The sequence below is a fragment of the Hordeum vulgare genome, chromosome 4H (assembly GCF_904849725.1).
Source record: "Hordeum vulgare subsp. vulgare chromosome 4H, MorexV3_pseudomolecules_assembly, whole genome shotgun sequence".
NCBI lineage: Eukaryota > Viridiplantae > Streptophyta > Magnoliopsida > Poales > Poaceae > Hordeum > Hordeum vulgare.
The window spans coordinates 589411207-589425208 of record NC_058521.1 but is presented as its reverse complement, the minus strand read 5'-3'; the positions used below and the strand labels follow the sequence as shown (position 1 = coordinate 589425208).

General features: G+C 46.6%; 2 protein-coding genes across 2 annotated transcripts; both read right to left on the bottom strand.

The window, feature by feature from the left end:
• Nucleotides 1-2833: 2833 nt before the first annotated feature.
• LOC123449801 lies at nt 2834-4672 on the bottom strand. The gene is made up of 2 exons (XM_045127134.1): nt 4507-4672; nt 2834-3295 (listed from the first exon to the last, which is right to left on the bottom strand). Exons 1-2 carry the CDS (start codon nt 4629-4631, stop codon nt 3016-3018), a joined length of 405 nt encoding a protein of 134 aa, XP_044983069.1. The 5' UTR covers nt 4632-4672; the 3' UTR covers nt 2834-3015.
• Nucleotides 4673-5170: 498 nt separating this feature from the next.
• On the bottom strand, nt 5171-9126 carry LOC123449800 (DNA polymerase delta small subunit). Its single transcript, XM_045127133.1, has 14 exons — nt 8895-9126; nt 8672-8801; nt 7803-7909; nt 7585-7708; nt 7315-7419; nt 7091-7206; nt 6922-7005; nt 6779-6847; nt 6615-6686; nt 6413-6504; nt 6208-6335; nt 5861-5962; nt 5728-5795; nt 5171-5559 (listed from the first exon to the last, which is right to left on the bottom strand). Exons 1-14 carry the CDS (start codon nt 8925-8927, stop codon nt 5500-5502), a joined length of 1290 nt encoding a protein of 429 aa, XP_044983068.1. The 5' UTR covers nt 8928-9126; the 3' UTR covers nt 5171-5499.
• Between the last annotated feature and the right edge of the window lie 4876 nt (nt 9127-14002).

Here is a 14002-nt window from a genome sequence, read left to right as displayed (position 1 = left end):
TGCGGAGCGCGGGTAGGTGGGGTCCCACTTGGCAATGGTAGTGGTCGGCACCTGTGTCTGTGTCTGTGTGCAGTGCATCGCTGGCCGGCGTCGTGCTCGTGCCGTCGTGGGAGTGAGCGCTTTCCTCTCTGCCGGCTCGATCGGTCGACCGTGTGGTCGCTGTGCTGTGACCACCATTTTACTACTCCTTGTCCCGTGACACCAGCGGGCGAAACGGAAGGGAATCTCCATCATCACCCAGAGGATTCGGGCCGTTGGGCTGGATCTGCTGACCGGCCGGCCGGCGACGACGGCGACGGCGTAATAAATGACAGCACTGACTGACGCACGGCGCCCGTGAGCCGTGGGGAGTGGGGGTACGTGCTCCGCCGTGCACCGGCAGTACCTTCTGCTGGCGAGTAACTCTGTTCCAAGTACACGTCGTTGCGGGTAATAAACACGGCCGAGGAGAGGAGGCACGAGCGCCAACACAATGATCCAGTGGCTACTGCTTTCTGGTAGTACAAAGACGCGTCACAAGCACGCACGGGTGTGTTTGGTTCGTGCCCAAGTTTCCCCCTACCAAAAAGAAAAATTCTGGTCAGCCAAGATTTTGGTCGAGCTCTCGCTTGCCATGAATTGGCCGGCATGATCTCGAAAAAAATGGGCTAGATTGCTTCTGGGAGCGAAGCTTGTTGTTGCCTGCGTGTCGATTGCTTCTGGAAGTGAGGTGGTTGTCGAGATTGCGGCTCCGGTGCCGCAGATCATGCTGAGCTGCAAAAACTTTATGGAAAGTCCACATCATCAATATTGATGGTGCTTTCTAAGGAGAATGAGTGTCTTGGAGGGACGCAGCTTAAGTGACTTGACGAAGCAAGTCTTACAGTAACTTAGTTTCCTCTATCAGTCATTCAATATAAGATATAACATATCAGACTTAAATTTTAAATAGTTTTTGTTAAAATGCTCAGAAAAAATTGAAAATAACCGAATAAATCATATGTATATGTTTCGTTTTGTATCCTGTGAAATTTTCAATCCATTTGGATGTATCTTTTGTGATTAAATAGCCTTTTGAGGTCAAATAAATAAATATTGTTTATTCATAAACGATACATCCAAATGAATTAAAATTTGCATAGAATACAAGATGAAACATTTAAGATTTATTGGAAAAATTTCTATTTTTCTGAATACTTAAAAAACTTGTTTGAAATTTGGGTCAATTTGGTACGGCAGATCTATATTGAGTGACTGATAGAGGGGGATAAGTTACGGTAAGACTTTGGCTTCGTCAAGTCATTGAAGTTGCGTCCCTTTTGGAGGGGACTTGTTGATGTCGACTACGGTCTCACCCTTATTGTTGGAGTCGAGTCAGCCTTTATGGACTGTGAAAGTCTGAGTGCTGCTATTTTTCTCTCACCTGAGGCTGTTGGTCAAGTGGCATGTGGCGGTGCTGATGTAGGTGCTTTTTCTTTCTTAGAGCATCTCCCATAAAAACGGTAAAAAAACACGCACACGGGAAACATAAGTTTTACGCGCGCGGAGCTGTTTCGCGCGCTCCAGCGGGTGCACGAGATTCTGGCGCGCGTGAAAAGATCGCGCGCGCATGAAAAAGCGGCCCGGCGCGCGCTAGCTTTGACGTGTGGCGTTCGTCCCGCTTTATAAATTCATCGCCCCTCCATGCACCCTTCCACCGCTCTCTTCGCCGCTCTTTCTCGTCTCTACTCGCCTCACCGCCGCCGCGCCATCATGCCGCCGTGCCGCCGGGGAAGTTTCGGCTTCCGCGGTGTCCGCGAGCGCCCCTCCGGCACCTTCTATGTAGAGATCCGCTCCGGCGACATGCGCCTCGGCCTCGGCACATTCTACACCGACGACGAGGCCGCCCGCGCGTACGACGCGGTGGCGTGGCACCTCAACCGGCCTCGTAGGGACATGAATTTCCCCGAGGTTATGACGTGGGAGTGGGCGTAGCGGCTCGCGCCTCCCCTATGAGTTTTCACCGAAGAGGACCGTCGCCAGAACCTAAGGCGGGAGCACCGCCTCGACATCATTGAGATGGACGAACATGCCATGGCGGCGTGGCGCCAACAATTCCCACAGGACGTCCTCGACAAGCGCGCATTCTTCGCGCAAAGGAGGGCGGAGAGGAGGGCAAAGCGAGCCGCCTACCGTGAGGACGTGCGTACGCGGAAGCAAGTCACACTCTTCAACATGGAGCTCAAGGGAGCCTTGACTTGGGACTGCGACGATGAGCGATGGGCTGACGCCTTCATCACGACGGAGGAGTGGGACACCAGCGCGTCGGAGGACTTGAGACTCCGACGATGAGCGATGAGCTGACGCCTTCATCACAACGGAGGAGTGGGATACCAACGCGTCGGAGGAAGACGGCGAAGAGTAGTATTTATCATTTTTCATTAAGATGTATGTTTTTATCTATGGTGAACTATCGACGAGGAGTAGTTTCTATCTATGAAGTATCTGTACTATCTTATGCATCGTTTTTATCTATGACTATCTTATGTATCGTTTTTTATCTATGTTTTTTGTGTAGAATATGCATCACGCGCTTTAAATTTTAACGCGGCGCGCATGCATTTTTTTTCAACAGGCGCTGGTACCAGCGAGATGTGGCGCTCAAAAATATGTTATTGAAGTGTTTTTTTGCGCGCGCGGCGCCTGTTGGAGATGCTTTTAGAGAGTAGTCTGCATGCGGTTTATATGCATAGGTTTTCGTCCGGTTTTTCAACTCTCTCCAAAATAACAGCAACAAAGGATAAATGGAACACAGGCACTGTATGTCTCCAAAATAATAGCACTTGCTGCCATGAGCCGAAGATATGGCTAGAAATAACAGCGTCAAACGCGGTGATCCATGACTTTTGGCTGGAAATATGTAATACAATTATTCAAGAAATTTCGTCTGGAAATGACAGCAGAGGATGCAACGATCCAGGGGCTATCAAACATCAGTCGGGGACAAGTGTATATACAACTGAAAAGGTGCAGAACTATCCTAACACTGATGAACACCTAAGATTTCGCAGCCCCGAAGACCAGACCGACGATCCAGGTGAAGATCGATCCGATTACCCACAAGAGCAGGAAGAACACAACTATACCGGCCAAAATGGTGAGGACTGGCGGGCCATCTGGAGAAGAGTTGGCGTCGCTGGTGCTGCTCTGTTTTGAAATCTCGGTGTTAGGAGAGTCTGTCTCTGATGCAAACAGAGCCTTCTTCGGGTTGTTCTCTGTCCTCAACCTTGTCGCATTCTGAAACCACCCCGAATTTCTTGCCAAAGGGTAAGGATACCTGCAGTACAAAACAAAGAGAGTCACATACTGATATAGGTTTCCTTGCCCTTTCACTTAACACGGAGACAACCGATGTGCATATCAGCATATGGGCACACATAGGTGCCCTTGCTGACAGGATTTGCATTCAAGTTCCAGATCCCATTCTCATAGCCTGCACTGAGACAACTGATGAACATATGGGCTTTCTCAACGACCATGTAACGATTCAAATATTTCTAGGTGGCATGTGGTCACTCATAAAATGGACAACTGAAATTTCAAACGTGCAGGTGATTCTTTCACAGTTAGGAGCTATTATTCTCACTCTTGCAAAGCCACAGATGACCGATTCTATCCACATAGGTGCATCAGATAAGCCAAACAACAAAACTTATCTATGTCTACACTATATAGCGTATCGATTTTGAACTGAACCCAGGCGTCAATCCTATCTGTTGGTCTTCTAAATATAACGGATGAGAGCCACCGGATTCGAGACGAACAGTAACCTGCTGCTGTTGCCTCCACCATGGTCTAGAACCATCGCATCAACCATCTGGCAAAAAATGTCTTGTGCCTCCTGAGCCGTGCTGCAGCATGAACTGAGTATGTATTGAGCAGAAGCCGGTTCCAATCCATGGGGATTGCACTTATACTAATTCCTACTTTTCACTATAAAACCAATCTTTCCTTTCTAGATTCAAAACTGTTTTGCCTTGAATCGTTTCTCAAGGCATTCCATGATCTTTTTTTTCCTTGTACCAAAGTCAGTATTAAACCAATCCTGCAGTATTTCCTTTGTAGATTCAAAATTATTTTGCCTTGAATCATTTATCAGGGCATTCTATGATCTTTCTTCCCCTTTTTTTTATTACCAAAATAAGTATAAAACACATACTGCTAGTGCTAGCATGTTAGGTATTCCTATGAGACTGATTGACCACGATAGACGCATCATGAAGCAAGGTATAAATCACTGCGATATGTCAGGTATCTCCAACACTGGCACGGTCAATTCTTCCAGTTGGTTTCGGTTCCGACGACATTATTACCAAACCCTACAGATCACAGAACGCCGCCCCCGTTTCTTCCCCTGCACCCGTATCGGCAAAATCGCCCCCCCCCCCCCCCCCCCCCCTGTCTTTCGGCCAATGCCCGACTGGTTGTTAGAAGGAACGGTAGGATAAGGAAGTGGGCGAGGAGGGCATCATATCATAGGGCACGCACCTGCTGGACCGACGGAGGGCGATGCGGGCGCCGGAGGCCGCGGGCCGGAGCAGGCGGGCAGGGGGGCGAAAGGCGGGGAGCAGCGGGCCGGTGGCGGCGAGGTGGGGGGAGAATGCGGCGGCCATGGCGACGAAGGGGGAACGGGGAGCAGGTGGGCAAGGGCACGCACAACACGAGAAATTGGATCTCTGTTTTTTTGTCACTTTGTTTTGTGTGTGTGTGTGAGGAGCTGCAGCCACAGATTTTTGGGGGTTTCAGATCAGGAGAGGCCTCCTGGCTGGCTCTCAGAGAAAGAAAATAGTTTTTTTTTAATGACGATTACTCCGTCTGTATCTAAATAATTATGGTCTTTTCTTCAATTACAATTATTTAGATACGGAGTAGGTTGTACAAATTCCGACCTAACGAGTGCTCCTGTTTTTTAAGGATCTTCACTTAAAAATGAAGCAGTAGCAAACTAGTGTAAGCTTCGCCTTTTTCATAATTAATAAGAAAAAAAACAAAAATACAGGTGACCTTTTGCACAGGCAAGATGTCACCAACGAGGATATGAAAATGCTCTTGGGATATTCCGCCACCTGGTGAACGCATCTTGCAGAATGCAGACACTCCGCTGGCAGATGTGCTTCCACACAAGCATACTACTACACAGCAACACAATCTGTTTCGGAAAAGAGTGGTACATTTGCTGAAACTAATGGCAACAAAACACAAGGTCTGGCGAATGAATCAGCTCACGGAAACAGGGGGAAAGGAGCACGAGCTTCTTCCATTTGTTTGTCAGCTACAACGAAGCACAGGGCTACAACCGGGTGAAATCGGAGAAACCTAGGTCATCGCGCGTCTAAGAATTGTTTGGTTACGTAACATCCTTCCGAGGTGGCCCTCGCATAAACCTCTACAGGCTACAGGTCACAAAAAGAGTGTGCGTCCTCATGAAAGCTTAAACTTCAACATTAAGCTCTGCATACACACTCCACACATGGAGCAAAGTCAGGCGTCGAAGCTCGTTGAGAAGCTCAAGGTGCTGCATTCCAGGTTCCTCAAGTTGAGCTGCATTAACATACAGATATGCTTGTCAGCAAACCACCATCATAAATTGCCTATGAAAAGGCGGCTCGGTGTTATCAAAAAGAGAATTGCTTTGTGTGATGAAAGTGACAAAGCAAGCCATCAGTACAGAACATAAAACGTGGGAGACGTAGAGCTACCAGTACGTACCATGACTGCGATTCCACTCTCACAAAATCTTGGAATGCTGATTAACCTAACCTGCTGTTTCTCCGTTCCTGGATAACACAAGAGTGTTAAGCTGGGTGCTGAAACAACGTATGGATTTTGCTTGAAGTGGTACCTTTCAACAATCGAGTTTCGTATTTATCTTGATTCCCGGCGAAGTAAACATGGGGGCAAGTTTCTACAAGGAAAGGGTCCTTGTCTGTGTATGGATAGCATCCTGAAAGAAACAGACAGGTATGTAAGGGTCGTCTGTTTCTTTAAATGAAATCGGAGGGGAAACCCTCTTTTGCTCAAAAAAAAAAATGTAAGGGTCGTCTAGATTTAGATAAGACAACTACCAAATGGCCATTAAATCATGAAATTCAGCTAAAATAAAGAAATGGTAACGACACTATCCTTTTACCCCAACAATCTCATCATACCACTAAGGCACTAATAAAGTTGAAATGCCTAATGAGTTACCTAGGCTGTTTGGTGCAGTCGGAGCAAGATGGCGCCATTTCAATGTCCTTTCCATGAATTCCAACCTATCTTTGGCATCCGAGTACCTGTAGAGGTCATCTATGTTCTGGCCAGATGTTCCAATACACCTACATACAAAGTTTCATGCATTAAAATCTCCAGGTTGCTTTCACTTATAGAAGGTTAAAGAAATAGTGGCACTCACTTGACATTGTCGAGATCAAATTGATGTGGATTCGGACATGATGAGAACGTATTATAGGTGGATGCTCCAGAGAAAAGGCATCTATGCAAAGGCTACAATAAATAAATAAAGATATGAGTTAGTCATGCATGCACAAAAGAAACTACCATTGATTGGTACTGATATACAATTCAATAACCATTCATCAGCATCAAGAACCCACCTGCTGAGGCAAAGAAAAATTCGCTGGATCATTACAACCTGGCATTATATCTACAGGTAATGACGCCACCAGCTGCAGAGGAAATGAACTACATCAAGATCAACAACAGAAAATGGAGCAGTCGCATTGGCAAAATTTGAAGGGAAATGGTAAAACAGTTTAACCTGAGTCAGCATTATATCCAGTTCTTTGATTGGCTCAGCTATCCTTGGTTGATCTTTTGCAGCTACTGTCTGAAAGATACGATACATACTACTAAGCAATTTCGCAAAGTAGCCACAAAACATGTGAAATGAAATGCGATTACCTGGCCATTCAAGAACCTTGGTGCAATATGTACTGAATTTCCAGCGACCACGACACGAACTATCTTTGATGCTATGGTTTGCTCCTAATTTATTTCAAGAGAGATCATCAGAATTAGTGTCTCACTCGAGTATAATAATTCTTATATTTTATGATGACAAATGGCATACATTCTCATCACCCAAATGCCCAGTGATATGGTCAATAAGAAGTTGGAACTGCAGAGGATTGAATGTGCTGCTCCCGACACTTAATCCCGATACAAAAACAACATACTTGTCCTCATCTGTAACAGAAATGGATGTGATTCCAGAGCAATGTTAGCACAACTAGAAATTTGTACAACATGGAAAGATATTCAGGAATGAGCACCGCAGGGAACAGAAAATATTACTTATGCAAGGCAACACAGATTGAGGAGGAAGGCCAGCCTCCATAACATCTTCAACAAGAAAGTTGCCAGCACTTGTTTCCTTCCCATGAAGGGCTACTACAACCCCTGTAGATGGTCAAGTGTTATTTCGAAGAAACATGGCATTATTAGCAAAAAATAAGAAGAAACATGGTATGCTGATTAAAGTACAGAATAAATTGTACAGCACCAAAGAAACAAGCCTTGAATTTGCAGTGTGCCGAGTCTTCTTCAGGTGACAGTCAAACTTACCAGTCACATAAGCTGCTGGAGGTATGGCTCCTGCAAGTGCAACTCTTCCACTTTCATCTTCCAGAATAAGATTATCGTCAGAATGCATGAAATTGTGTGGCTTTACAAGAGGTATTGCCGACCTCTGCAGCACAGAAAGTTCATGCAGAAGCACATCAGTTTTTTCAGACAGGCAACATATATGAACGCATGGAAGCACTATCATAATGTTACATTACCTCCTTTGAGTATTCATCGAGAATAGAAGGCTTCAGTTTCATGTGCTTGTATAAAGTCCCAACAAGCACACAATCTTTTCCTTTTTCGAGTCCAAGCACCGTAGTGACTGCAAGATAGGAAAAAGGTGTGACTAAAATTAGTTCTTAAATCACAAAAGGAAAGCACATGTTGTGCGATCCGCTAGCATGAAGAAAACATAGCTGCACAACACAAAAAACCCTGTTGAGGATTTGAATCGGACAACCGGTAAACCCCAGGTAACCGGATCCAAATTTCCAATCTTGCTAGCAAGGAGGCGGGTTTATTAAGATTGTAAATACAGATTCTAACTACAAAATGATGGTGCACTGTTCTTAGCAATATTAACCCCGTTGAAAAGATCCTATGCCACAGAGCAGTACAGCCAAGTGAAATGATATTCGATCTAACTTCAATTGCACACCAACCAAAACATTTTATAGCTACCAGTTCCAGAACTTTATGAAAGCAGACAATCTAAATTAGACATGAGCCTGAACAGACACAGGAGCACCTAAACGGCTAACCATTTTCCAAAGCTGCCTAACCTAAACGGAGCTCGAAGGGCCTAAATTTCGACAGTCGCAAGCGACAACTGCACTTGCCAAATCTGGTGGATCCAGCATTAATCAACTGTCCATGGATTAGAGAGCAACATTTCAGCAGAGAAACCCTAACTCAACAAACATACATACCGTACCACAAATTCACGGCGAACACCGAAATCAGGCAATACTCTCGAGACAATTTCTGCCCATAACTACCCGCAGATAAGTCATGCTCAAGTGTCTCCTAAGCATCGACGGGGAGGGGGGGGGGGGGGGGGGGGGGGTTGCGAGGGGCTCCGTACCGGGGAGGTGCGGCTTCCGGGAGGGGACGAGGGCGTGGAGGAGGGTGCGCATGTGGTGGAGGCGGGTGTAGTAGATGTGGCTGTACTGCTGGCCCTGGTACCTCTCCCCCTGGATCGTGTACCTCTCGTCCTGCACGCGCGCGGCCGCCGGTCAGCAAATCAGCCAGGTCCACGGCCCCAAACGGGGGCGAATCGAATCGAATGGGGGCGGCGGGGTGCTTACCAGGTTGCTGTAGTCCGCCTGCTTCCTCTCCATGGCGACCGGCGGCGAAGGCGAAGGCGAAGGCGAAGGCGGAGTTCTGGGGTTTGGGGCGGTCTTGTGGGGTTTCTCTCTCGTCTCCTTCCCGCCCGCGCCCAAATTTATCCGCCGCGGGCGCGCTCCGTGGTTTCGTCGGCGATGGAAGCGGCTGCGGCTGCGGCTGCGGCTGCGGCGTCACTGTGGCAGAGTGACACACAGGCCCGGGTAGGAAGGACGGAAGATCTACTAGCACTTTCGCGGCCCAGCCCGATAGACTCCCTAACGGTGCGCTCGGCCCACCTAGAATGATTCCACCGTTACTCAAAATGAAAATTTGGTTTCAGGGTTTCAGGATAATTCATCTCTCTTATTACAAATCTCAGAGGAGAATGAAACGGAGAAAGGGAATCAGAACCATAGGGAGAGATACTCCCTCCGTTTCTTTTTTACTCCGCCTATAAGATTTGGTCAAAGTCAAACAACATAAAGTTTGACCGAATATATATCAAAAAATATGAATATCTACTATATTAAAATTATATAGTATGAAAATACATCTCGTGGTGCATCTGATAATGTTGATTTCATGTTGTGAATGTTGATATTTTTTTAATATAAAGTTAGTCAAACTTTACAAAGATTGACTTTGACTAAACCTTATATGCAGACTAAAAGAAACGGAGGAAGTACAAAGTACTCCTTCTCCCTCTGGATGGAAATAAAAGTCACGACACGGGTTTTTAGGTTCTCAATTTGACTAGTGAAACTTACATTTTATGTCCTAAAAATTATCGCCTCCGTCCCAATATAAGTGTAATGGATTTAGTATGGACAGAGGGAATATATCTCTGGATTCCTTGTCGAGTGAACTTCCTAAAAGAAATTGAAAAGGGGGAGCATATTAGACATACTTCCCACGGCCTAAATTCCCATGCTCAACTTATATTCCCATTTAGGGGAGCGGGTGGGAGGGACAAAGAGTCGCTGCAACATTTCTGTTATTGTCGTCTTCACAAACGCATTGGCAGTTAATTAGTTTGCAACGTACCCATTCATGTCGCCGCCCCCCCCCCCTTGGGCGAGGCCAAGGGCTCCATGAACCCTAGCCACCAGCCCACCTTCGAGACCTCCCCTGCTGCGGCAAGGGACGTAGTGGTGGCGGGCCTGGCCTCAAAGGCTCATGGGCGGGTGGTCATCGCGGATCTCCCGTGAAGTGGAGGGGCGCTTCATGCGGGAATGATGGTGCTAGCAGATAGGGTGGCGGCACTACTATGCAGCGGCAGTCGAGGCTTCATTGTTGGAGGGGTGGTCAACCTGGAGATGGCTGGTGGCGGTGACGGCGCTCTATTCATCAAGGTGGGTTGCTATGTGTGCAAAAGCATGGCAACGGTGGTTATGGATCTGGTGCAGACCCCGCCCAGATCGTCTTGGTGTGGCCTTGGCCGACCCATGGCGCGAGGAGGGACCGGTGAGGGGGGCTGGAGGCTCCCTGCAGGAGTGTTGACGACGACTTTCGTCTTCTTGGCAAGTTTCTGTACGGTGTCAGCCAGCGACGAGATCAAGGGGACGCAACTTCCAATGAAGATCGCGCGACTACGGTCATGGCGGACTATGGTGGCGTTTGTGACGCCGTTCCCATCGTGAGGCATCGTCGTTGCAGGTCGCGACACCACACTCGAGACGCTCTGGGGGGACCCTAGATCCCGGTCGTCCCGGATCGGACGATGAAGGCATCTTTGATGCCGCTCTCCCTGCATCGTTTTGGAGCAGATGCCGACCGGAAGGGCCTAGTGCTGGAGCGGGTTTCATCCTCCGCATCGATGACGGTGAATCTCAGCGGCGTGGTGCAATGGAGTCTTGACATCCTATGTGGGTTGATGGACTCGCGCAGGAGGACGACATTGTCTGGCGTCATGGTAGCACTGACGACAGACCTGGCAAGATTGATGTGTTAGCTCATGTTCTGAAGATGGATAGGTGAAATACGACGATGGCACATCTGTGAGTGCATCAGATTGGTATGTGCCCCACACACAACATTGTGGCTTTGTTGAGGCATCCGGCTTTAGATGTTAGTCTTTTGGTGCGAAGTATGTTTGGTATTTAGCTCGGATTTTCAGCACCCATACATAAAGGGGATAGGAGTAGCGACACATGCCGTCGAGATGGGGGCTTTAGGCTTGCTGATGTATTATTCCGTAAGGTCTTTGTGAATAATTAATAAAATTGTTGCATGCATCGTTACGATGCAAAGGCCCAGGTCATCCTTCTTTTCTAAAAGAAACTTATTTTTTTCGCAAGCCTTTTTGGCTTTTTAGATTGGTTTTTCTGGGTTTTTTTGTGTTTTGTTTTTTCACCGGTCTTTTTTTAGTTTTTAACGGAAAGAAATTTCATTTTTTATGTGAAAAACACGTTTTATGTTTTTTTTCATGAGAGACACGGCCGTGCGTCTCGGAAATGTAATAAAAATGCGTTTTTTCTTTTTACTTTTTTACGAAAGACATGATTTTGCTTCCGCAAAAGGCATGGTTATGCTTCCGCTAGAGGCACCGTTATACATTCGCGAGAGGAACGGTTGTGCCTTTCGAAAAGGGGGGAAATCTGCTTTCTGTTTTTTTGTGGGAGTCGCAGTTTTGTTTCCGTGAGAGGTACGGTTTTGCCTTCATTAGAGGCACGCCTGTGCCTCTCGGAACGAAAAAATGCGTTATTTTTCGCGAGAGGTATGGTTTTACCTTCATGAGAGGCACGGTCGTGCCTCTCGAAAAGGGAAAAATATGAAAAAAATACGTTTTCTGTTTTTTCTATCGTGAGAGGCACATTTTTGGGGTCTGATTTATTTATGAGAAAAAAAACTCGTCAAAACCTATCAACATGGAATCTAGTTGTGAAGATCTCGACGCAAAAACCCAAGATAAAAACGGTTTGAGATTTGAACATACGGTTTATTAGATAAAACATTTTGAAAATACAAATCTACGAAAAAAGAAAAGACTACCAGGTTGTAACTCTACCAATACGAGCATCACGAGCACTGACAGTAACTCTAGCAATATGAGCATCAAGGAATACCCCTAGTGGCATATGAGGCAAAGTAGTATCTCTAGCAGTATCAAGCATAGCATCATCAGGCAAAATAGAATGTGTAGCATCATCAGACAAAGCAGTATCAAGCATAGCATCTCTAGCAGTATCAGGCATAGCATCTCTAGCAGTATCACGCATAACATCTCTAGCAGTATCAGGCATAGCATCATAAGGATCATCAAGTACACGCAACATATCAAGATTTATAGCAGGAGGCGGTGTCGTAAACTTACTCATAACTGAAGGTGAATCAAGTGCACAGCTAGATGACAGTTCCTTACCTCCCCTCGTAGTTGAGGGCAAGACTTTGGTTTTTGGATCTTTCAGATTCTTCATAGTGATCAGCAGATATAAATCCCAAGTGACTCAGAAAATATAGCTATCCTTCCCCGGCAACGGCGGCAGAAAAATGTTGCTGACGTGCAACTATTCCTGACTTGATGCCTCCATGGCAACGGAGCCAGAAAAGAGCTCGTCCCAATTGCTCAACAATTAGAAAATTGTCTTGCAATAGCCCACCAACGCGTGGGATCGCGGGAGTTTTTGAGAGTAGAGTATTCAACCCAAATTTGTTGGTTCGCGCGACGGGAAGTGAAAGAATATTCTCAAGTATTAGCAGCTGAATGTGTCAGATTCAACCACACCTGAAAGATTAGTATATGCAAGCAAAGTATCAACAACAAAGTAGTATGATAGCAACGGTGCCAGAAACGATCTGGTGACAAGGCAGACTATTCCTAACTGTCGTATCAATGGCGCCAGAAAGTTGCCCGTGGACGGGAAATATTCTTTCCCGGCAATGGTGCGAGAAAAAGTATTGTAGCAGGTAGCAGCAGTGGCAAGGAACAACAGTAGTGACATCGGTAGCAAGTAGCAACAGTAGCAAGTAGCAACAGTAGCAAGTAACAGCAGTAGCAAGTAGCAGCAGAGCAAAGCAAGTAACAATAGTAGCAACAATAGTAACAGCAGCAGAGCAAAACAAGTAACAGTAGCAACAAGACAAAGCAAGTAACAACAGCAATGGGACAAACTCGTAGGCAATGGGTCGGTGATTTGTTGGATGACATTCATCATGCAACAGTTATAACACGGAGAGATATGTGGCTAGCTCCCATTCGTCAATGTGATGTAGGCATGCATTCCGTCTATCGTCATACGTGCTCAGGGAAAAGAACTTGCATGACATCTATTGTCCATCCCTCCTGTGGCAGCGGGGTCCAAAAGGAAACTACGGGATATTAAGATTCTCCTTTTAATAAAGAACGGGACCAACGCATTAGCACTTGGTGAACACATGAACTCCTCAAACTATGGTCATCACCGGGAGTGGTTCCGGTTATTGTCACTCCGGGGTTGCTGGATCATAACACATAGTAGGTAACTACAACTTGCAAGATCGGATCTAAAACACACATATATTGGTGACAACATAATAATTTCAGATCTGAAATCATGGCGCTCGGGCCCTAGTGACAAGCATTAAGCATGGCAAAGTAGTAGCAACATCAATCTGAGAACATAGTGGATACTAGGGATCAATCCCCGTCAAAACTAACTCGGTTACATGATAAATCTCATCCTACTCATCACCGTCCAGCGAGCCTACGAATAGATTACTCACGAACGATGAAGAGCTTCATGGAATTGGAGAGGGAAGAAGGTTGATGATGACGATGGCGACGATTTCCCCTCTCCGGAGCCCAAAACGGACTCCAGATCTGCCCTCCAGATGAAGAACAGGATGTGGCGGCGCCTCCGTATCGCAAACGCGATGAAATCTTATCGTCTAATTTTTTTCGGGACGAAAGGGAATTTATAGAGCTGAGTTTGGGGCGGTAGAGCCACGTGGGCCCCACAAGCTTGGTTGCCGCGGCCAGGGGGGCCACGGCAACAGGGCTTGTGGCCCACTGGCCCGTCCCCTCCGGTTGATCTTTGCGCAGGTATTTTCATATTTTCCAGAAATTTTCTCCGTAAATTTTCAGGACGTTCCGAGAACTTTCATTTCTGCA

Coding starts and splice junctions, on each gene's coding strand:
- LOC123449801 (XM_045127134.1), bottom strand. CDS start 4,631: ATGGCCGCCGCATTCTCCCCCCACCTCGCCGCCACCGGCCCGCTGCTC. Junction 3,296..4,506: donor GCCCTCCGTCGGTCCAGCAG/GTGCGTGCCCTA, acceptor TTTGTACTGCAG/GTATCCTTACCCTTTGGCAA.
- LOC123449800 (XM_045127133.1), bottom strand. CDS start 8,927: ATGGAGAGGAAGCAGGCGGACTACAGCAACCTG. Junction 7,910..8,671: donor CCGGAAGCCGCACCTCCCCG/GTACGGAGCCCC, acceptor CCTATCTTGCAG/TCACTACGGTGCTTGGACTC. Junction 6,336..6,412: donor TTTGATCTCGACAATGTCAA/GTGAGTGCCACT, acceptor CTTTGTATGTAG/GTGTATTGGAACATCTGGCC.